General features: G+C 36.7%; 1 protein-coding gene and 1 pseudogene across 1 annotated transcript; both read left to right on the plus strand.

Moving 5' to 3' along the window:
* The first annotated feature begins 47 nt into the window (after window positions 1-47).
* On the plus strand, window positions 48-3,509 carry LOC107889509 (G patch domain-containing protein 11-like; annotated as a pseudogene).
* An 11,931-nt stretch (window positions 3,510-15,440) lies between these two features.
* Window positions 15,441-17,956, plus strand: LOC107890120 (uncharacterized). Its single transcript, XM_016814629.1, has 2 exons — window positions 15,441-15,590; window positions 17,420-17,956. Exons 1-2 carry the CDS (start codon window positions 15,441-15,443, stop codon window positions 17,954-17,956), a joined length of 687 nt encoding a protein of 228 aa, XP_016670118.1.
* Window positions 17,957-25,151: the final 7,195 nt, after the last annotated feature.

Here is a 25,151-nt window from a genome sequence, read left to right on the forward strand (position 1 = left end):
ATTCTTTTACCCGGTCCGAGTTCAAAATGGCTTAAAAACAAAAAAGCCCATACTTTTGGGTCGAGAAGCCAGACAGGAACTGTCAACTCTTTTAGACCGAACTTTCTTCTCTGTTTTCTGAAAGGTGAAAATGGCGGAACAAGAATCAACCAGAATTCAACCAAGCAATGGCGAAGGCGAAGAAGATTATATGGGAGATTTTTCTCAGTTTCTTCCTCCTGAGCCTTCCAACACTTCTAAATTTTCTCTCAAAAAGGTTGCTTCTTTTTTTTTCCCGTTCAAATGCCCAATTTGTTTCTCTTTTTAGAATTTGCCAATGAAGCCTCTGAATTCAGTTTTTTCTTTTAGTTCTTGCTTCTTATGAGATTTTATGTAAGTATGGATTTCTTTTCTTTTTTGGCCTAAGTAAAAGGAGTCTTATCAGGGTTAAGGAAGAGCTGGAACAAACCCTATTCTCTTCTGGGTATTAGGAAATTTTTGATAAATTGTGGGTTTGACAGGCTAGGGTTTTAGCATTTTGGAGAAGGGTATTTAGTTTTTCTCGCATCGTATTGATATTTGCTAATGTAACACTAACAAATCACACATTGTGTATTTTTAGAAATGAAATCTGAAATACCTTTCTTCCCTTGCTATTTGTGGCGACTACTACAGTCCATAGGTTTACTGAAAGTATAGGAATTCCTTGCAGATTCCTAATTCCAATCCTTTGAGTTCCCAACCATCGAAGAAAAAGTCCAAAACGTTGGACTGGCAAGAACAGCGTAAAATTGAAAGAGAGAGAAAGCAGTTAGAAGAGGACCAGCAAACCTTACCAAAAATAGATGCTCCAATACCACAATCTAACATTGGGTTCAAGTTGTTAAAGCAAATGGGTTACACCCCAGGCTCAGCACTGGGAAAGGAGGGCTCTGGTCGGGTTGAGCCAGTCGGGCTTGACATTCGGAGGTCACGTGCTGGAATTGGACGGGAAGACCCACTTAAGGAGAAGAGGAAGAGAGAGAAGATTGAGTTCGAGAGAAAAAAGAAGAATGAGGAGGCTTTGATGGCAGAATTTGGTTCATGGCAAAAGTCACAATGGCGTAGTAGGAGAGTTGTTGTAAACTACAAGAAGGCAAAGGCAGCCGTTGATCAACTAGAGAATAAAGAATTTGTTGTGCCAAAGAAGCATGAAGAGGAAGGGAGGGGGGACAGGATGAAGAGGAAGAAGAAGAAGAGGTAACAGAAGAGGTATGTAAAGTTACATATATATTATTTATAAGTATCTGCACATATAAATACAGTATATTGTTGTACAAACTTATTTTAGACTAACTTAGCATATTTTGTTAATGCCTATGTTACATACAGTTCTACACTGGTATAGATTTGCCTCATTTCCTTGTGTTGCATTTATCTAGTTTTAGCAGATTTTCCAGTTGCCCTGTCCACATATTTCATACTTTACCAACAGAATACTTCAACTGAAGTGGATTGTGAATAACAAAGATTAAAATGTTCTGATTGAAGAAAAATTTGGTTTGAGTATCTTGTTGATGATTTTATGTCGGTTTAATTATTTGACTGCTTTGTGCTAGTTAACATACAAACTAAGTCGGCATTTATAGCTAGTGCTTTTATGCATGAAATGATTTTCTCTTTTAGTAGTTTAAACACTATTTATGAATTCAAACAGACATGCATCTCTGATATACATGTCTAATAGTGCCTCATAATCTCATTCAACCAAAAAACAAGTGGCTGAACTACATTTTAGACCTAAGCTACTGCAATCTGATACGTTGTAGATAGAAGTGTGACTGTGAAACCGATTTATGTGTTCAAGTCACAACTAGTAACTTGAATTTAAGCTTTTGAAGGCCTAAGGTTTAGGTCTGAAAAGTAGCTGCACTGGTAGTATCAGCTTGCAGCATTAGAATATCCCCAGTCAACATGGGCTCACATGCCTGCTTTGGTCTTGGTCATTGTTGCATTCAGTTGTGGTTATAAGTGTGTGATTTCACTAAGGACATCAAGCCTTTAAGTTGTGGGAATCTGATTCCTTATCCCTCATTAGTTATGATCATATAACTACATTTAAGTTTCGACATTTTAGGATGCATGTTGTAATCCTAAAAGTAGCTGAGCTAGTGGTCCTTGGGGTTTTGGTGTTAGATAAAGTATTGTTGAGCAAAAATATAGAGACGATGGTTGTATGGTAAGCTGCATGCATGCTTTTGCTAAAGAATGATATTACATCATTTCCTTAATATGTGCTCCGAGGAAAAGGTATGTTCTAATGGAATGAGGTCAAAGTCTTCAGTCGGACTGTAGTCTTCTTGCACTGTTGTCCTCCTGAAAGGACAGCAGTTGCTACCAGAACTTTAGCTGTGTTCCTATTTGAGATATCAATAGCTAAGTAACTGTTCAAAAAGTTAGAGTTTGTCAACTTAGCTTTCTTGGTGGTATTGAACTTATATCCATCGGGTGGGTGAGTTCTGACTAGAAGTTAATGTTTGCGAACAAAAGATCAACAAACCTAGCTAGTCTTATGACATCTGTTCTCATTCAGTTGATTGGCCAGAAGGTTGAAGGTAGGCTAGCACAAACTTGTGCTAGTGGTACATTTAGCTTTTAACTAGTTGAAGGCATGCTAGTGCAAAGTTGTGCTAACAATACTTTTGGCATTAACTTATTCTCTCATATGGTTCTTTTGCATCTGAATCTGACTAAGAGCCTTAGATGTTCTTTATTGTGAAATTTATGGTCTTTTTTCTGATTGTTTAACTGGAAGAGGATCTTATCTGCAGGATTTGCAAGATATAGTGATGAAATTGAGAGATGAATATCAGTACTGCCCCTTCTGTGGAATTCAAGTAAGTTGTATTCCTCTCAACATTTTTGCCGCTTTAAAGCTTTGCATTGCACTAGAAATTTAAGTTAAAACCATATTCGAAAACTGTGAATTTTTTATTGTTTTATGTTTTAAACTTCCATTTGTTTCAGTATGAATCGATGGAAGCACTTTTCTCCAGCTGCCCTGGAACAAATGAAGATGACCACTAGGGTGGAGTTTGTTTATAGGATGTCCAAAAAATTTGTGTTTGAACTGAGTCTGGTGAAGGCATTCCACTTTCACCCAGATGCTTGAGGTTGCTGCTAAGGGGGTTTGTGGAAGCAGGTAATTTTCAGCGCTTTGCTAATCACTTTTTAAAGTCAACATGAGCAAAGAGCTGGGGTGCTGATGGATCAGTTGAACAGGGACTACAAAGGGAGGATAATATATATATGTATGTATGTATACACACACATGAGGATAATATATATATGTATGTATGTATATACACACACAGATATTTATATATTTGCAGCACTAGGTGATAATCTTCATTTTCTTTAATGAATAGACTAGGAATGGAATTGTAGACGACATGAAGAAATCTATGGTTTTCCACCACACCATGAGTTGTAAGAATTCAAGAGCCGTATCGCTGGGAAATTAATTAACAGATTTGTTTTCTTCCTTATTATGTAAGGTGAGTTGCTATTTTCAGATTAAGATGAAAATTATTTTTCAGAGCGACTGAATAGCATCCAGCATCTGCGGCAGGTGATGTAATTCCTTGCTAGAAAGTAAATCAAAATCAGCACTAAAATCTCCATTAGAAAAATGATCAGATTCAACGCTAACAAATTTATTTTTAAGATAAATGAAAAAAAACTGAACTTCCAGAGATGCATGAATGGCGAAACCATAATTACGACCCATCACAACAAAATACAAACACATTGTTTGGCTATTTTACTGATCTGTCAAAAAAAATTATATTTATCCTGATTCAAAAACATTTATTCAAATGATCAGTGTGTTAGCACTTAAAAAAATTATTTTTGAAAATAAATGTATAGATGTCGATCATTTAATGTTTAAAACTTTAAAAGTTATTTTTTTAATAGAAAAAATAGTGATATCAACTATCTAATTCTCATAACTTAATTTTACTGTTTATTTTAAATAATTTGGGTGAATCTTTTTAAATTAGGATTATTTTTGTAAATATTAAATTTTTTTGAGTCAAATGGATAAAATAGCCAAATTGTTTACTACAATGCCTGAGTGAATCAGGCAGCAGCAAGGGCAATAAGAGTATATAAGAGCATAATTAGTTTTAGGCAAAAGGGATAACCAAAGGATTCAGAGTTTGGGTTTATTCAGCTCGAGTCCCACTTGAACATAAAAGCAGATGCCTAAGATACCGTAAGTCATACATGATGATATAAGAATGAGGACGAGAACTGCCCAATGACATCCACTGGAAATAGAAACTAAGGCGACCAGTGAATATGCTGCGTGCAAGTGTCATAGGCATTGTACTGCTCAAATTCCATATATTGCCTCCTGCTTTGCTGAGACAACTCAAGCCCCTCAAAGAATTGAGTATTAATAGGATCCCAGATTTGACCCAAACCCAGGGCAGGGGCCATCTCCTGAGAGCTGCTACCAGAGTCATTGTTGGCCTTGAAAAAGGATTCACAAATGCACCATCGAGGCATTGTTGGATGAGCCACTGAACATCCTTTGGGTAGTTATCATTTCATACACCCCAAGACTCGAACCTCCATTTTTGGTTGATTTGATTGGAGAGAGAGATAGAGAGAGAGAGCTTGAGTCAATGACGATTCCCAGTGAAGCTTGCTAGTGATGTTTTAATGAAGTGCTCTAATGATCTTGGTGTTGGCCACCCTGAACGCCTCGGATAAGCTTTGAAATCCACGATAAAGCTCCCACCATCTCTACTGTTGCTTTCTCTACCATTCCCCCTTTGGAATTACGAAAATTTTAAAACCTTTTTCATCTATAGAATCTAACCAATAATTGAAGAAGAGAGCCAGATAGGCATGACCAGAGGATAACAACATTCCTAGTGGTGGTTTCTTATGTCGGTCATAGTGGCCTGCAAGCCACATCTGGCAACTGTGGTCGAATTGGGGAAGTTGATGAAAACTGGAAAGAGACTACAACAGAAGTTAAGGTTGATACACACACACACACACAAAAAAAAAAGGATTACTAGTTTAATCACATAAGAAATCGAATCCGATAAGAACTACAACTTGATGAACATAAAATAAAGGATAACTCTTCTTTTACATGATCTCGATCGCTTTTATCTGAATGTATTAGTTCAGACATTCAAAATTAAGCTTGAAACATGAATTCAGTACACATTCACTCATGGTCCATCATTAAAACTACCGTTGGTGACTATCTCAGTAAGTAAAGCATTGACACCAATCTCGTGATTTCTTCAATTTTTGGCATGAAAATAAACAGACTCATAAAAAAATCAGGGTTGAATACATTTTTAAACATGAGCAAATATGATCTTTAAATATATGTGGGTTGTATTCTTATTTTGGACATTTTATCTCATTTTAAGTATTGAGTTAGGGTAGCATAAGAGTAAAATACATGTTGAATATTAAGCTTCACTAATTAAAATTTTACATTAATTGTTAATAGTTTTGTTTAACTAAATTTATTATCTTTTGGAAACCAATCATAATGTAGATTTTAGATAAATTTTAGGATGACGATGATGACTAAGAGTTAGATGAAGATTATGCTTTGAATAATGATGATGTGGGAAAACAATGATTGGTTAAGAATCATAATTATGATACAGTTTGAATATGGTTTAGACAAGGTTTATTATTGTAAACATATGTAAGATCTATTGGTTAAGGCCTTCAGGTAAGAAACAACAAAGTTTGTTTTTACATTTCTCTCTTCCTTTTTAAGTTTTTTTATGAGCTGCGATAGATGGCTTCAAGTAGTTTTTTTACCTCCACTACTTTATTTTAGAGTGGAAACTATTAGACACGAGATGTCAAAATGTTAAGGCCTTCTGAGCATTCTCTTAAGCCAATTTTGAAATCAAATCACACACCTATTCCTATTCTTCCAGAATAATCTTATACGTGTTCAGAAACTCTCCTTTAGAACCACCATTTGAGCCATTATCTATTTCAGCCTCTAAACTAGAAACTACATTTGAAGTAAAGGCTACATAAATGTTCACTTGGTCCTTATCAAATTTAGAATTGCTAAAGGTGTCTTCATCACTCTAGGTCGTGCATAAAGACTTCTTTTTCTTCTTAAGAGTGTTTGCACACTCAACCTGAATATGACTATAGCCAAGGCATTCATGACACTAGATGTCTTTTGTACAAGCCCAATTTGCGGGCCCAAATATAACTAAACCTACCCAAGCCCAATAACCCCCAAAACCCAATCAAGACCCACCTAACCCTAGCCCAGTTAGCCCACTACCCAAAATCAGGAAATAATAAACAAACCCTAGGTGCACCGCACCTAGGGACCTTTGATCAGCCAACGTCTGAAGCACCGCCATTGTCACATCCACCGCCCGTGTACCTGCAAGAAGAACAGAGTGATTAATTGAGAAGCAAGTTGTAAAGAAATAAGGCTATAAAAAAGCCAAGCATAAATCAATTATACGATTCGACATTTTTTAGAAAATACAAAAAAACACTTGACAACTCTTTTAGATTTGAGCATAAACAAAGGCAGTAATCCTAGTAATATCAAAAGCACGAGAATATCACCAAACCAGGCAACCAAAATACCAAAATCACAATCGAAGGACTAAGGTGATTTTATTTTTTTTACTACCCTATTTTCGAATTTATTTCCTCGTTTATACACATATATTATAAATCTAAAAAAATATATATAAAAAAAAGAGAAAAAGTACCTTTTCGATTTTTCGGCCACCGCACGGCGACCGGCCTGTTCCTCGCCGACTTCTGGGCAAACCTAGAGAAAAAGAGAGAAGATGAAGCTTTTTTTTTTAAAAAAACGCAATGGGGAAATGAAAATTAAAAAAAAGAAGAAGACATATATAGGGCTTGCAAACGGCGTCGTTTCATCATGCCCCCCAAACGCCCAAAACGACGTCGTTTTGGGGGGCCAACCTGAAACCCGACCCATAACCGCCTCAGGATCCGTGTGTTTCTGTATAATGGTCTAATTGCGCTCTAGACCCTTCCGATTTTTCACATTTTGTAATTAAGTCTTTGATATTTTTAATTTGGCCCTATAGTTTGTTGCGCTTTCCAATTTGGTCCTCAATGCTGCTGTGCATTTTGGGGCAGATGGGCTTACTATGCTTTTGGTCCTTCCCCTATTTTTCGCGCGTTTAAGTTGGTCCCCTTCTCTTCTTTTCATTTCAATTTTGGCCTAAGCCTTTTGCTTTTAGTTCGATTAGATCCTTTTTTTACTTTATTATTAAAATTAATTATTTTAGTATTATCATTACTATTATTTTTTACTATTATCATTTTTTCAAAATTATTATTATTATTAACATTAGTATATGTTTTATTATGTATGTATATATTTATGTAGTATTACTATTAGTCTTTTTATTTCTAACATGTATATATTATGTAAATATTTTAATATTATATTATATATATATATGAGTTATGTATATAGGTTTTTTAATATCTTTAATATATTATTATGTATATATTTTAGTATTATTAGTTATATATCCTCTAATACTATATGTTGTATATTTCTAATTACTCTTATTAGTATTATTATTATATTCATTATTGTAATTTTAATATTACTATTATCATTATTATTTGTCATTTGGCATTATTTTCATCATTACTATTATTTATACCTTATTATCATTTTTATCTACTATATTATCATTATCATTATTGTTATTTTGCTATTTATTCTTATCTGTATTTTCATCCTATTATTATTATTATTATTATTATTATCTTATCATTAAACCCATAAATTTCATACCGTTATCATTATATTATATATATCTATATATTCTTTAGGTTTATATTAGTATCATTATTATTATTACAATTTTTATTCTCCTTATTTTATTGACATTAGTACTACTTTTATTACCGTTACTTTATTACTATTACTACTAATGTTACTATTATTTTTTATTACTATTATTATTATTCCTTCTTTTTACTATCTAATATATTATTATACCTTTTATTATTACTCTTGTTTATTACTATTATCATTATACGTTCCTTTTTATTACTATTACTGTATTATTCCTATTTTTACTACTATTATTATTATCATTACTATCACATTATTAGCATTTTTTAAGCACATTTTTACCTTTTTGTCAACATAATTATTTTTCTTTTACTATTTTATATTCTATTGATTTATTATCGGTTTACTATTAAGTTTCCTTTTTTACTTATACTTATTATCTTTATTTATTTTTATTTTCATTTTCATCATCTTTATTATTTTTATCTATTACTCTCTTCTTCAGTTACATAGCTTGCTTATTTCTTTCATTTTTGTCATTTATACTACTCATTCATTATTATGCTTGTTAACATCATGATTTATTTCTTTTCGTTTTTACTAATTCGCGTTATATCATCCTTTACCCGACCCAAAATAATTCTTTCGTAAAAATAAATATTCCGTATTTGGTAATTCGAGTCAATCGTACCCTAACTTACTGGGTTTCGATTTCTTCTCATTTTACCTAAATAACGGAATATTCTTTTTAAATCAATACGAGTTTTAAAAATGCTTATTTTCGGAGATACGAGGTGTAGTGCCTTAACTTACCGGGTATGACATTTCGTTACCTCGAAATAAGGTCTTTCGCAAATAAAGGCAATATTCGGTGTTCGAAAATTCGAGGAAACGTACCCTAACTTACTGGGTTTCGATTTTCCTCGTTCACCATGACTAGCCGAATATCCTTTTAAAATAAGTTAAAATACGTTAATTTTAAAAAAAAGTGGCAAGCTTGCTCTCAAAGTTCGAGATGTCGTGTCCTAACTTACTAGACATGGTGTTTTATTTTTTCGAGGCAAGAAGGTCTTTAACATTTGAGCATTTTTTGCAAAAAGGGATCGTATTTCAAAGTCTTTCAAGTTTTCAAATTTTCGACAACAAAGATACTAATTAATCAACTAGGTTCCAATTTTGGGTGTTACGAGGGTGCTAATCCTTCCTCGTGCGTAACCGACTCCTGAACTCATTTTCTGATTTTCGTAGACCAAAAATTATCGTTTTAGTAAATCTTAATTTTTATTAAAATGATTAATTTAAGGTGACCCGATCGCACCTCATCAAAAAAGATTGGTGGCGACTCCTCTATTCGTTTTCATTTCCAAAATTCAAGTCAATTCCCGTTTTTCAAAAAAATGGTTACGACAGTTTGGCGACTCCACTTGGGACACCAAATAAGAGAGTCAAGCCACGAGTTGATTAACTTTTGTCTTTTTGTCGAAAATTAAAAATTTGGTTTTGAAATACGATCCTTTCATTGCATTTCATTAGCTACTTTTTGTGGTTTATGATACAATACCTGCTGCATTGGTTCGATTCTTTAAATGGTTTTGCATATCGCATTGCATGACCACTGTGGTCACACCCCTTTAAGTGGGAGTGAGAAACTACTCCTTCGTGAGGTTTTCACCTCCGTGCAAGATAGTGGATCGCTTTCGAGATACATCCGTACCTATGTCTTTGTGAGATTTTCATCTCCGTGTAGCCATAGGGAAATGTATTCCCCTGAACTGAACTCGGTCTATATGAGCCTATAATGGATGAAGATCGAGGAATCTGCTGGTTCAGGTACCTTTACTCTAGAACCAAAACCCATGTAGCGAGCCTTAAGAACCCACCCTAGGTAGAGCCACTCCGAAACCCTAGTGGTTACCTGAGCAAGTGCTATATTTATTATTCTTTGTTTGCTTTGAACTGCGTATGAAATACTAACTTGCTTTGTTTTACTTTGATTGTATTTGCATGGCATTTTCATCACAAAAGGTGTTGATTCGCATTCGGTTCCTAAATAGATAGTTTATCATGGAAAAGGGGTTTTTTGATAAAGTAGAAGACAACGCAGCTGTCTAGATATGGGCTGAGACAACACAACAAGAGAAAGGTGACAGTCTTACCGAGGGATACGTGTCAGAGTTATGGGATTTTACTTGGATCAGCGTAACTCAGAATAATCTCTAAGAGATGAAAGAAATTTGGGGTTAGTGGGATGACGAGGTCAAACAACTATTCTATTGTCATTACGGTGATTTACCTTATCTGCTCGATGTCAAGGTAGATGAACACCTGTTTCGAGCCCTTGCCCAATATTGGAATTCTGCTTACAGTTGCTTCACTTTCGGGAAAGTAGATTTGGTACCTACTATAGAAGAATACACGACCTTGCTCCATTGCCCAAAGATTCAGGTTGACAGAATTTATTCCAGACTTGCTAACGTCCCAGCATTTTTAAAAAAGCTGATGAACATCACAGGGATGAGCGAACAGTGGGTGACAACTCGGATCAAACAAAAAGGAGATTGTAAATGCATTTCTTGGAGGAACCTAAGGGATCTAATCTTAGCGCACCCCGACGTGAAGAAAAGGGTAGACGTCTTCGCCCTAAGCATTTATGGACTGGTCATCTTTCTCAAAGCTTTGGGACATGTAGACGAGGCTGTTTCTGACCTTTTTGACAGGCTTAGTAAAGGAACCACACCTGTACCTGCAATCTTGGCTGAAACTTTCAGATCATTGAATACTTGTAGAAGAGCGGGTGAAGGGAGATTTATTGGATGTGCACAGCTCTTGCTATCTTGGTTCCACAGCCATTTTTGGAAAGTAAAAAAAGTCTTGTATCGTATCTTCTCTGAAAATTACTATCCACAAAAAGAGTTAGTGGCTACACCGAGGCGAGATAATGTTACAGAAGAAAATTGGATGACGGTTCTCCAAAATTTACAAGAAGAAGACGTTGAATGGAGAGCCCCGTAGATGGTTCCTGATGAAATATTATACCAATGCGGAGATTTCGATGGGGTTCCCTTGTTAGGAGTATGGGGAGCCGTCGGATATGTTCATCTACTTGCATTAATACAGTACAGATCCAGACAGTTTACACCACCAACATACGGGTTAGCCCAGTGCGAGTTCGTGTTCACAGGGAATAATTACAAAAAGAAAGTTCGCGAGATATCAAATGCCTGCAACCAGACTCGTAGAATGAAAAAGTTTGCTGCCAATCCCATGACTACTCCTGAGTACGACCGATGGTGGAATCAGAGGATTAACGACAACATCCCTACATCAGATCAATGGAATCTTCAGTCGATAGAAGAACACTTGAAAGTAATCCCATCTGAGCTAGAAATCATCAGGCAAGATTTCGAGAGAAAGAGTCTGGAGTTGAAAAAAAGATCGAGCAGTTGGGAGAAGAAAAGATGCAGTTAGGGTTAGATGTCGATGTCCAGAAACTAGAAGCTGAAAAACTCAAAAAAGGGAAAAACAAGGCTGAAGAGGATTTGAACAGTTTGAAAACGGACTATAAGAAGCTGCGTAGATCAATGAGAACCGCCGGGTTAGGAAAAACATCAGAACAGTGGCGACAGGAAGTTAAAGAAGAACAAAGCAAAGCCAACCAATGGGAAGAAAAATTCCAGGATGCTCAAGTTCGAGAATGTGCTCTAAAAAGAAGTTTGGTAGAAAGCCAGAATGAGAAGGAAGGGTTAAAGATTCGGGTATCAGAGTTAGAGAGGTCCTTGTATCAGTGTCACTCGCATAACTCCGTAGTCGAGTTGAAAGCTAGTCAGAACAGAATTGAAGAATTAAAAGAGAATATAGAAGAACTCAAAACAGCGCTGCAAAATCGTGAACTTCAGATAGAACTCCTCGGGGTAAATAACGAGCGATAGAAGGAGCAACTTCATCAATCTCAAGACCAAGTTAGGAGCAGGGACTACGTCATGGGCGAAGCTTTGACTCAAGTGCGAGAAGTGGCTGATCACTTGCAAACATTAGCAGTACAAGTCGATGTACTGAGTTTAAAATACGAGTTGGAATCGGACTGAGGCCGAGAGCTAGCTTGGCTTTTTAGGCAGGTCAAGGCCTTAAGTATCAAGGCCAAGCCTTATATGTAATCTATTTTATGTAAAGAAACTTGTTTTCTAGAAAAGTTACTCTAATGAAATCGAATTGGAATCAACGCTTTTTTGCATTCATCGCATTCATTGCATTCATACATCAGCATTGCATCATACGCACTAAAATTCACAAAAAACACTAAAAATCATGGCAGTTACCCTGGAACATCGTTACGGTACAAGAGGAAAAACAAGAGCAATGGATCAAAGGTTAGAGAGATTGGAACAAATGCAAAAAGAGATGCAGAATCAACTACAAACACGTATGCAAGAACAACTGGCCAAAATCTAGCAAGATGTAAGGGACCAGATGCTGGAGTCCCAAAAAAGTATGATGGATCAATTAACGTGTCTATTGGCTGGCGGATTAGAAAAAGGAAAAAGCCCCTTTATCAATGCGGGAGATGATAATAAAGATCTTACCTACCCTCCGGGTTTTACCCCAGCGGACGTTCAGACACAACCTGATATGTACCCAAGAAAGCCATCGGTCACAATTAGGCCTCAACCATTTCAAGCCGGTGTTTCGGCACCGATGAATTATCAGGCTGGCTCGGGCTCCAATCCGGGGGGTAACCCGACTAACCCTATGGTCCTCAATCTCGATAAAGTAACAGAAACCGAAAAGACAAGGGTAGAACTTCCGAAAGAGCTTGAAGAAAGGTGTAAATAGTTAGAAGAAAAAGTTAAAGAAATGGAAAGCGCCGACTATCTTGGTGGAATCGATGCTAAGGAATTGAGTTTGGTTCCGGAGCTTGTACTCCCTCCCAAGTTCAAGACTCCAGAATTTAAGAAGTACAACGGGACTAGCGGTCTCGAAGCTCACATCACTATGTTCTACAGACGAATGGTAGGCCATGTCAATAATGACCAACTATTAATTCACTGCTTCTAAGAAAGTCTGGTTGGGGCCGTTTCTAGATGGTACAACCAATTGAGTCGTGCCCATATCGGTTCATGGAAAGATCTAACACAAGCTTTCATGAAGCAGTACGGACATGTGGCAGACATAGCCCCTAATAGAATCACTTTACAGAACATGGAGAAAAAGCATAATGAGAGTTTTAGGTAGTATGCCCAGCAATGGAGAGAGGTGGCCACACAAGTCCAACCCCCTCTATTGGAAAAAGAAACCACTATGCTCTTCATCAACACCCTGAAGGCACCTTTCATTAACCACATGCTGGGCAGCGCAACTAAGAGTTTTTCAGACATAGTAATGTCTAGGGAAATGATAAAAAATGCGATAAGATGTGGGAAAATGAAGGCTGGAGAAAACGCCAAGAGGTCAGCGCCGAGAAAGAAAGTACACGAAGTGAATAATGTGAGTTCATATTTGAAATCGATCACCGTAAACCAACCAAGGTCGATAACTACTGGACAGTAGGGCCCACCCAGACAAGAGCCCAACACAAAACAAAATAGGGAGAAATTCTAATTTACGCCCATTCCAATAAAGTACAAGGAGTTATACCAAAGTTTATTTGATGCACATGTCATGTCTCCCTTCTATCTAAAGCCAATGCAACCTTCATACCCCAAATGGTATGACGCAAATGCTCAATGCGAATATCATGCGGGAGCCACAGGACACTCGATAGAAAACTGCACCACTTTCAAGAAATTTGTTGAAAGACTCATCAACATGGGCATCGTGAAATTTGATGATACATCCAGTGCAAAGAATCCATTACCTAACCATGGGGATAAGGGAATAAATACAATAATCGAGAGTTCGGGAAAATGAATTAAGATGAATATTGCTGAAGTGAATACCTTGTTAAAAGAAGTATGGAAGAAAATAGTGGAAATATATTTGATAACACAGAATTTAAGGGCCAGACCCCGAGAAGCAAAGAATTATTGCAAGTTCCATGATCAAGAGGATCACGAGATTCAGAAATACAGCGCATTCAGGGCTTTGTTACAAGGATTGATAGATAATAAGGAGCTGAATTTTTTTTGAATATGTCAGGAGCTGAGAGGAAACAGATGTGTGTGCCTCTGAAGAGGGATCAATGAAGGATGTGTACAAAGTCAACCACCCCTTGGTTATCATATCACGTCCGAGAATGAATGAAGCCGGGGTACAAGTTGCACCAAGGGTCGTAATCCAGAAGCCTATTGCTTTCCCTTATAAAGATAGCAAAAGGGTACCATGGAACTATAGCTGTAATGTGATAATCCCAGTAGAGGAGATCCCAATTAATGCATCAGAGGAAGGTCAAGACGAGGGTTTTTATACGCGTAGCGAAAGGCGTTATACCCAAATACAAAAGTCGAGCAGGTTAAAGGAAAATCATTGGGAATTGAGCAAAAAAAAGAAGTCGGCAGGGCTTGAACCAACTGTTAATGAATCAGTGACTGAAAAAGAAGCAAATGAATTCTTAAAATTTCTAAAGCACAGCGAATATAGTGTCGTAGAACAGTTGCACAAACATCCAGCTCGTATATCAGTACTGACTTTACTCTTAAGCTCAGAAACCCATCGCAGTGCATTGATGAAGGTGCTGAATGAAACTTATGTTGCTAACGATATCTCTGTAAACAAATTGGACCGCTTAGTCAACAATATAAGTGCCGACAATTTCATATTCTTCAATGATGATGAAGTACCGCCAAAAGGCCGATGATTGACTAAAGCTTTGCATATTACGACTCGCTGTAAAAGGTACACATTACCGGGGGTATTGATTGACAATGGGTCTGCACTAAATGTCCTACCCCTATCCACGCTGAGTAGGTTGCCAGTGGATAGTTCCCATATGAAGACATGCCAAAATGCAGTGAGAGCATTTGATGGCACGGAAAGGAAGGTAATAGGGAGAATTGAAATACCCCTCTTAATTGGGCCGAGCACGTACGAGGTAGATTTCCTGGTCATGGACATTAAGCCTTCATATAATTGCTTATTGGGAAGGCCATGGATACACTCAGCAGGGGTAGTCCCTTCATTGCTGTACCAAAAGTTGAAATTGATAACCAAAGGTCGGTTAGTAATTATTAATGCTAAAGAAGACATCATCGCAACAATAACCAGTGACGCCCTATATCTAGAGGCAAATGATGAAGCAATTGAATGCTCTTTTCCTTCTTTAGAGTTTGTGAATACGACATTCGTTATCGAAGGAAATAAGATTCCAAGGCCCAGGTTATCTGAGACTACAAGAATGAGACTACGGCTAACTGTTGGAAAAGGGGCCCTACCCAGAAAAAGACTCGGGAGATACCTCCAAGGAAGGATTAATGCACCAATTATGAAGGACAAACAAGACCGTTTTAGTTTAGGATTTAAGCCAGACACGAAACAAAGAAAGAAGGAGCTAGAGAAGAAATAAGAAAGAAGGAGAGCGCGATTGAGCGGGGGAGAAATCGATTAGGAACCAATGGTCTTTCCCCATATTTCGAAGACTTTTGTGTCTGGAGGAGTCATTCACCCCGAGCGAAAGATGTCGGGAAAGGAAATCATGGAAGGAATGATGGAAAATTTAGACATCAATGCCACATACGAAGAAGGAACTGGAGTAGAGAATTTGTCGGGCATTCGCCCTTATGAGCCTGAAAGTGTACTGAATAATTGGACTGTGAAAGAAATTCCTGTAGTCTTTAGAACTAACTCAGAGTAATGTCCAAAACACACTTATTGCTCTAGGCCTAAGAGTAATAAGTGTCCTTTTGTGAAATAGGCTTGTGTTCAAAATCGTTATTTCAATGAAATGCATCCTTTTGTCTTATTCCGTGCAAATATTCTTTTATTCTTTCATTCATGATCATACCATACATATCATTGTTCTTAGATTCTTTTGTTCTTTGTATCTTCCTTCGCACCTACAATAGGTCTCTAGATATAAACGATATGAGCGATGTTGCTACTAACTCAGAGTCTCATTTTGAGTGAGATATGTGTCTAGAGGATCTCAGGACTTTGAGGATGACAGAGACTGTGACTTATCCCCTGTTTTGTTAAGGATGGTAGAATAAGAGGAGAAACAGATTCTACCCCACAAAGAGACAGTAGAAGTCGTGAACTTGGGAGAAAAACAGGAAAAGAAAGAAGTAAAGATGGGAGTTTGCTTTACCACAGAGACAAAGCAGAACCTTATTGAGTTACTCCAAGAGTTCAAGGATGTCTTTGCATGGTCGTATCAAGACATACCTGGGCTAAGTACTGATATTGTGGTACACAGGCTCTCTATTAAAGAAGAATGCAAGCCAGTTCAATAGAAGCTCCGAAGGATGAGGCCGGATGTTTTGTTGAAAATAAAAGAGGAGGTCAAGAAGCAATTTGATGATGGTTTCTTACAAGTAGTTAAGTACTCAGAATGAGTAGCCAACATCGTCCCCGTCCCTAAAACAGATAGAAAAGTACGGATGTGTGTAAACTACAGAGACTTAAATAAAGCCAGCCCGAAGGATAATTTCCCGTTGCCTCATATTGACACCTTAGTGGATAACACGGCAGGTTACTCACTCTTCTCCTTCATGGATGGTTTCTCAGGGTACAATCAGATCAAGATGCATCATGAAGACATGAATAAAACCACATTTTTGACCATGTGGGGAACCTTTTTGCTATAAGGTAATGCCGTTCGGATTGAAAAACGCGAGAGCAACATATCAGAGAGCCATGGTAACCTTATTCCATGATATCATGCATAAAGAAATTGAAGTCTATGTCGACGATATGATTGCCAAATCTCGGACTGAAGAAGAGCATGTGCAAGTCTTGAGAAAATTATTTTTGAGGTTGAGAAAATTCCAGCTGAAGCTCGATACAGCAAAATGTACCTTCGGGACCAGGTCAAGAAAACTACTAGGATTCGTGGTCAGTGAAAAAAGGATTGAGATTGACCCAGATAAAGTCAAAGCCATACTAGGGTTACCTCCACCGCGCACTCAAAAGGAAGTTCGGGGATTCCTAGGAAGATTAAATTACATCACTCGGTTTATTTCACAACTAACCGAGAAATGTGACCCCATATTCCGTCTCCTTAAGAAACACAACCCTGGTGTTTAGTTCGAGGAATGCCAGAAGACTTTCGACAAAGTTAAACAATATTTGTCTAATACCCCAGTGTTGACACCACCTAGTCCAGATAAGCCACTGATACTGTATTTGACGGTATTTGAAAATTCTATGGGATGCGTGCTTAGCCAACACGATGAATCAAGAAGGAAAGAAAGAGTGATATATTACCTTAGTAAAAAGTTTATCGAGTGCAAGACAATATACTCATTCATTGAAAAGTTGTGTTGTGCCTTAATCTGGGCAACCCGAAGACTGAGACAATACATGTTGTACCACACAACTTGGCTGATCTATAAAATGGATCCTCTGAAGTACTTGATGGAGTCGACTGCCTTGAACGGGAGAATGACCCGATGGCAAATTCTACTTTCTGAATTCGATATTGTCTATGTGAACTAGAAGGCCGTAAAAGGGAGTGCGATAGTAGGTTTCCTAGCCAGCAGAACCCTAGAGGACTACGAGCCTCTTAACTTTGACTTCCCAAATGAACATCTAATGTACATAGCAACTACTGAAGAAGACCCTCAAGAAGGTCATCCTTGGAAGCTAAACTTTGACGGAGCATCAAATGCCGTGGGTAATGGAATCAAGGCAGTCCTGGTATCCCCGAACGAAGATCATTATCCATTCACTAGTAAATTGGATTTTGAATGCACGAACAATATGACAGAGTACGAAGCATGCATCATTGGAGTTCGTGCGACCATAGAGCGTAAAATCAAGGTGTTAGAAGTATACAGAGATTCTACCCTAGTGATTTATCAACTCAAAGATGAATGGGAGACAAGAGACCCCGAATTGATCAATTACCAAAGGCTGATCCTTGAGTTAATTAAAGAGTTTGATGATATTTTCTTCTGCAACCTCCCGCAAGAAGAAAATCAGATGGCTGACGCTCTAGCAACTTTAGCCTCTATGATCAAGGTGAATAAGTAAGAAGATGTGAAACCAATCCAAATGAGCATTTATGAAGCTCCAGCTTATTGTTACAACCTCGAAGAAGAAGAAGAAAATGATGATCACCCTTGGTATCACGATATCCTACGATATATGAAGAATCGTGAGTACCCCGACCAAGCTACTAAGAATAACAAAAGGACGTTGAGAAGACTGGCCAATGACTATGTCTTGGATGGGGAGATCCTATACAAAAGAAGGAAGAATCAAGTACTGTTGAGATGTGTAGATGCTATAGAGGCTAAGAAAATCTTAGAGGAAGTCCATGAAGGCGTCTGTGGGACACACGCTAATGGCTTTACAATGGCCAGGCAAATTATGAGGTTTGGTTATTATTGGTCCACCATGGAAGGAAACTGTATTAACAAGCCAAAAGATGTCATAAATGTCAAATCTATGGGGACAAAATTAATGTGCCTCCTTCACCTCTGCATGTTATGACTTCTCCATGGCCTTTCTCGATGTGGGGCATGGATGTGATTGGGCCAATTTCACCCAAAGCCTCAAATGGGCATCGATTCATCTTTGTGGTCATTGACTATTTCACCAAGTGGGTGGAAGCCGCTTCATATGCTAATGTAACTAAATCGGCAGTTAGCAAGTTCTTGAAAAAGGAAATTATCTGTCGATACGAAATGCCAGAAAGGATCATATCTGACAATGCATTGAATTTGGACAACAGTACGATAGCAGACGTCTGCAATCAGTTCAAGATCAGACACCACAACTCGTTGCCGTATCGCCCAAAAATGAACAGTGCAGTTGAGGTAGCTAATAAAAACATTAAGAAGATTGTGAGGAAAATGACTGAGACTTATAAAGACTGGTATGAAAAGTTACCATTTGCCCTCTATGCTTATCGATCGTCTGTCAGGACTTCCACCGGGGCAATGCCTTTTTCATTGGTGTATGGAATGGAGGCGGTTTTACCTATCGAGGTCGAGATTCCCTCTCTCAGAGTTTTGTCAGAAGTAAAGTTGGATGAAGCAGAATGGATCCAGTCCCGATACGTTCAGCTGAATTTGATTGAAGAAAAGAGGCTAAGGGCTATCCGTCATGGTCAGATGTACCAAAAGCGAATGATGCAAGCTTACAACAAAAAGGTTCTTTCTAGAGAATTCCACGAGGGAGACCTAGTATTAAAAAAGATTCTGCCCATACAAAAGGATTGCAGAGGAAAATAAATGCCTAATTGGAAAGGACCTTATTTAGTAAAGAAGGTATTTTTTGGAAGAGCATTGATATTGGCTGAAATGGATGGCAAGACTTTACCCAATCCTGTGAATTCGGATTCGGTAAAGAAATACTTCGCCTAAAAAAAAAGGGAGAGGCCAAGGTGAAAACTCGCAAAGGGCACCTTGAGACCAAAGGGATTTTGAAACCCCGTAAAGGGCGATTCAAATTTTGATCAAAGGTGGGGCATGCGTCTTATGATACCCAAATCAACAAGAAGGAGAGATGTTACATCTTGGGGCATCTACAATGGTACTCTAGATCCCCTAAACACATATTGGGAAAAAAAAGGAGTCCTCAAAAAGTTAGTACAGAGAAGCTCACGTTGCGATATCTAAAGCACCTATTCCCTTTTTATTCATTTTGTAGTACAGCAATGTTGGCTGCCTGTGATTAATCTATTCCCTTCAAATTTTGTTTCTAACAAATTTCAGTTCCATCATTGTTATAATCTTTTCCAAGCATTTTGCATTGAAATGATGATTAATGGACTAAATTCATTTTTGCAAAAAGAGTTCTGCATATTACTCTGAAAGTCTCTAAATAGTACAGGAACCTGAAACAGGGCTATTATTTAGAACTAACCAAACTTAAATATTGGAAACATTTGAGAAGAAAGAGTTTAAATTGAGACTACCTCTTCGGGCTTTCTGTTCAAAGATCTAAGCTGAACAAGAAGACGGGGCACCATTTTAATGATTGAGCCTTGATGAACAAAAAGCATGGACAACCTGTACATTAAAAAAGGGATTCATTCTTACAACATGCTGCACTTGTGCATTCATAGATCATTCATGACATATCTAGTTAGGAGCATTTGATTCATTTCAATCATAACATCCTAATTATTTGACATAAGCATCACATTTAGTCAGGAGCATTTGATTTATTCCAATCATAGCGTCCTAATTTTTGGCATAGACATAGATGCATGAAACTGATTTTACAGATCATGTTCCTAAGAGGACAGTGCAGTGGAATCGGTGAATTCACAAGCCTTATCTCCCTGAGCAGTAGGGTAACAGGTTGAATTTCTAGATCTTACCCCCCAAGCAGTAGGGAAACAGATCGAAGACGAAAGGCCTTAAACCCCTAAGCAGTAGGGTAACAGGCTGAATTTCCAGATCTTAACCCCCCTAAGCAATAGGGAAACAGATCGAAGATGAAGGCCTTAAACCCCTAAGCAGTAGGGTAACAGGCTGAATTTCCAGATCTTAATCCCCTAAGCAGTAGGGAAACAGATCGAAGACGAAGGGTCTTAAACCCCTAAGTAGTATGGTAACATACCGAATTGCAGATCTTATCTCCCTAAGCAGTAGTGGAGCAGATCGAAGACGAAGGGCCTTAAACCCCTAAGCAGTAGGGTAACAGGCTAAATTTCTAGATCTTAACCCCCTTAAGCAATAGGGAAACAGATCGAAGACTAGGGGTCTTAAACCCCTAAGCAGAAGGGTAACAGACCGAATTGCAGATCTTATCTTCCTAAGTAGTAGTGGAGCAAATCGAAGACGAAGGGCCTTAAACCCCTAAGCAATAGGGTAACAGGCTGAATTTACAGATCTTATCTCCCTAGGCAGCAGTAGAGCAGATCAAAGACGATGAACCTTGACCCCTAAGCAGTAGGGTAACAGGCTGAAAATTATAGATTCTATCTTCCTGAAATGGAGTTGGAGTGGCTCGAAGCCACAACACATCTCCTTGAAGTTTTAGCAGAGAAGATGGAAGTCACAAGTCTTATCTCCCTGAAGTTGCAGCGGAGCAGACTGAAGATAGAAAATCTTATTTCTCTGAAGTTGCAATGGAGCGGAGTAAAATGACGAGCTGCAGTGGACTGGAATGAAGCTATCTGAGGAATAAGAGCACCAAGTCAGACTCGGCGACCGGGTAAATTGGTCTTTCTTGAAAGTTTTGCTCTATTCTCGTTAGACGACAATAGCAAAGAGGGGCAGCTGTACAAGCCCAATTTGCGAGTCCAAATATAACTAAACCTATCCAAGCCCAATAACCTTCAAAACCCAATCAAGACCCACCTAACCCTAACCCAATTAGCCCACTACCCAAAATCAGGAAATAATAAACAAACCCTAGGTGCACCGCACCTAGGGACCTTTGACCAGCCAACGTCTGAAGCACCGCCATTGTCACATCCACCGCCCGTGTACCTGCAAGAAGAACAGAGTGATTAATTGAGAAGCAAGTTGTAAAGAAATAAGGCTATAAAAAAGCCAAGCACAAATCAATTGTACGATTCGGCATTTTTTAGAAAATACAAAAAAAACACTTGACAACTCTTTTAGATTTGAGCATAAACAAAGGTAGTAATCCCAGTAATATCAAAAGCACGAGAATATCACAAAACCAGGCAATCAAAATACCAAAATCACAATCGAATGACTAAGGTGATTTTATTTTTTTTACTACCCTATTTTCGAATTTATTTCCTCGTTTATACACATATATTATAAATCTAAAAAAATATATAAAAAAAAGAGAAAAAGTACCTTTTCGATTTTCCGGCCACCGCACGGCGACCGGCCTGTTCCTCGCAGGCTTCTGGGCAAACCCAAAGAAAAAGAGAGAAGATGAAGCTTTTTTTTAAAAAACGCAATAGGAAATGAAAATTAAAAAAAATGACTTATATAGCGCTTGCAAACGACGCCGTTTCATCAGGCCCCCCAAACGCCCAAAACGACGTCGTTTTGGGGGGCCAACCCGAAACCCGACCCATAACCGCCTCAGGATCCGTGTGTTTCTGTATAATGGTCTAATTGCACTATAGACCCTTCCGCTTTTTCACATTTTGTAATTAAGTCTTTGATATTTTTAATTTGGCCCTATAGTTTGTTGCGCTTTCCAATTTGGTCCTCAATGCTGTTGTGCATTTTGGGGCAGATGGGCTTACTATGCTTTTGGTCCTTCCCCTATTTTTCGCGCGTTTAAGTTGGTCCCCTTCTCTTCTTTTCATTTCAATTTTGGCCTAAGCCTTTTGCTTTTAGTTCGATTAGATCCTTTTTTTACTTTATTATTAAAATTAATTATTTTAGTATTATCATTACTATTATTTTTACTATTATCATTTTTTCAAAATTATTATTATTATTAACATTAGTATATGTTTTATTATGTATGTATATATTTATGTAGTATTACTATTAGTCTTTTTATTTCTAACATGTATATATTATGTAAATATTTTAATATTATATTATATATATATATGAGTTATGTATATAGGTTTTTTAATATCTTTAATATATTATTATGTATATATTTTAGTATTATTAGTTATATATCCTCTAATACTATATGTTGTATATTTCTAATTACTCTTATTAGTATTATTATTATATTCATTATTGTAATTTTAATATTACTATTATCATTATTATTTGTCATTTGGCATTATTTTCATCATTACTATTATTTATACCTTATTATCATTTTTATCTACTATATTATCATTATCATTATTGTTATTTTGCTATTTATTCTTATCTGTATTTTCATCCTATTATTATTATTATTATTATTATTATCTTATCATTAAACCCATAAATTTCATACCGTTATCATTATATTATATATATCTATATATTCTTTAGGTTTATATTAGTATCATTATTATTATTACAATTTTTATTCTCCTTATTTTATTGACATTAGTACTACTTTTATTACCGTTACTTTATTACTATTACTACTAATGTTACTATTATTTTTTATTACTATTATTATTATTCCTTCTTTTTACTATCTAATATATTATTATACCTTTTATTATTACTCTTGTTTATTACTATTATCATTATACGTTCCTTTTTATTACTATTACTGTATTATTCCTATTTTTACTACTATTATTATTATCATTACTATCACATTATTAGCATTTTTTATTACTGTATTATTATTATCATTACTATCACATTACTATTAAAGTCTTTCAAGTTTTCAAATTTTCGACAACAAACATACTAATTAATCAACTAGGTTCCAATTTTGGGCGTTACGAGGGTGCTAATCCTTCCTCGTGCGTAATAGACTCCTGAATTCATTTTTTGATTTTCGTAGACAAAAAATTATCGTTTTAATAAATCTTAATTTTTATTAAAATGATTAATTTAAGGTGACCCGATCGCACCTCATAAAAAAAGATTGGTGGCGACTCCTCTATTCGTTTTCATTTCCAAAATTCAAGTCAATTCCCGTTTTTCAAAAAATGGTTACGACATATTTCTTCTTTCTTTTCTTTTTCAGCTTCCTCCTTGACAACTACACCTTTACTCCTTGTTTTAAAAGTGTTCTTTGATGCATCAAACTTCTTGAATCTTCCAAATTGCTTCTTAAAGGCCTTATTAAAATTATGAGTAAGCAGTGCAATCTACTCTTGAAATTCTTCTATGTCAATGGCTTTAGGACCAGTCTCATCATCAGCCACCTAAAGAGCAATATTTCTTTCGCCCTTTGACTTACTCCTCTTTCATATTAATCCAAGTTCATCTCAAAAGTTTGTAGAGATTCAATTAACTTATCAAATTTCAAGCTACCTAAATCTTTGACCTCTATTATAACAATTACCTTAATCGAGAACCTTTCAAGTAGTGACCTTAGAACCTTTCTCACAGGTTTAGAGTTGGAATACTCTTTTCCAATGGCAAACACCTGGTTAGGCAGATCACACAATTTTACATAAAACTTGCCAATAATCTTAGAATCTTGTGTTCTTAGAGCCTTGAACTTATCATTAGCATTCGCATATTGGATTGCTTAACAATATTTCTTCCCTCATGAGCAATTTAGAGAAATTCCCATGCTTCATTTCCAATAATACACTTGGAAACACGTTTGAACTATTCCAAGTCAATGCCGCAGATATGACATACATGAATTTAGAGTTAGCATTGACAACTCTGTTTTCTTCAGTTGTCCACTCAACTCCAAGTTTAAGAATCTTTCCAACTGTAGAATTGATAGTAGGATCTTATTAGCTAGTGAGAACAAAAAGTTATACCCTCTCATCAACAGACTTGATATAAACTTTCATTCTAGCCCTCCAGTAGAGATACTTATCACTTTCTAACATAAGGGGACGGGTAATTCAAGATCCTTTTATTTTCAACAAACAATAACACCAGGAATCACTACTAGATACATTAAATGTTAAGCTCTAATACCAATTGTGGGGCTAACTACAGTTGCTGTTTGTTGAATGAAAAAAACAGTTAATGGATGCGTTTGATTGAAGTGGCCACTACGGCTTGGCATTACAAAAAATATGCAAACAAAAACACAAAGAATACCAAGATTTGTTTACATAGTTCGTGTAACAGCCTGTCCATTATAGACCGTATCAATATGTTGTTTGACATATATTTGATTAAGCTAGGGTGGAAAAAGGGTGAGATTGGTGAATCATCTGTTCAGTGTCTGGGTGGCGTACTATATGGATTTGACAGTACGCACTTTTTTGCGGTATGCGTCGCTGGAATTCGTCATTTGGCGAACTCTTTTGTGAGACAACCTGCCAACCCTATGTAACACCCCTAACCCACATCCGTCGCTGGAACAGGGTTATTGGATGTTACCAGAGTTTACAGAATAATTACACATAATTCCACTATTTACTTATGTTAATATCAAAGCTATCTACTTAAGTCATAGTCACTAAATTATTTATATCTTGAGATATAAAATTCTAAATTAATATTTGCTTAATATTTTTGAAACTAGACTCTAATATCTTTCTACCATAAAATTTTCAGAATTTATGGTTTAGCGAATAAGTACAGTAAAATCTTTAAATTTACACCTATTCTACTATTTGACAGCTTCGACATTTCTTTACTAAAAATTAATTATATCTTAGTACGGGGTTTGGATAATGCTCCCATCTATTTCTCTTGAAAATAGACTTATTAAAAAATTTAAACATATAAATTTA

The sequence above is a fragment of the Gossypium hirsutum genome, chromosome A09 (assembly GCF_007990345.1).
Source record: "Gossypium hirsutum isolate 1008001.06 chromosome A09, Gossypium_hirsutum_v2.1, whole genome shotgun sequence".
In the NCBI taxonomy this organism is placed as follows: domain Eukaryota; kingdom Viridiplantae; phylum Streptophyta; class Magnoliopsida; order Malvales; family Malvaceae; genus Gossypium; species Gossypium hirsutum.

What these genes read in the sequence shown, in the direction of transcription:
- LOC107890120 (XM_016814629.1), top strand. Translation starts at nt 15,441, where the DNA reads ATGTCGGGAAAGGAAATCATGGAAGGAATGATGGAAAATTTAGACATC. An exon ending in GGACTGTGAAAGAAATTCCT is followed by an intron (nt 15,591 to 17,419) that starts GTAGTCTTTAGA and finishes TATGTGAACTAG; the next exon opens with AAGGCCGTAAAAGGGAGTGC.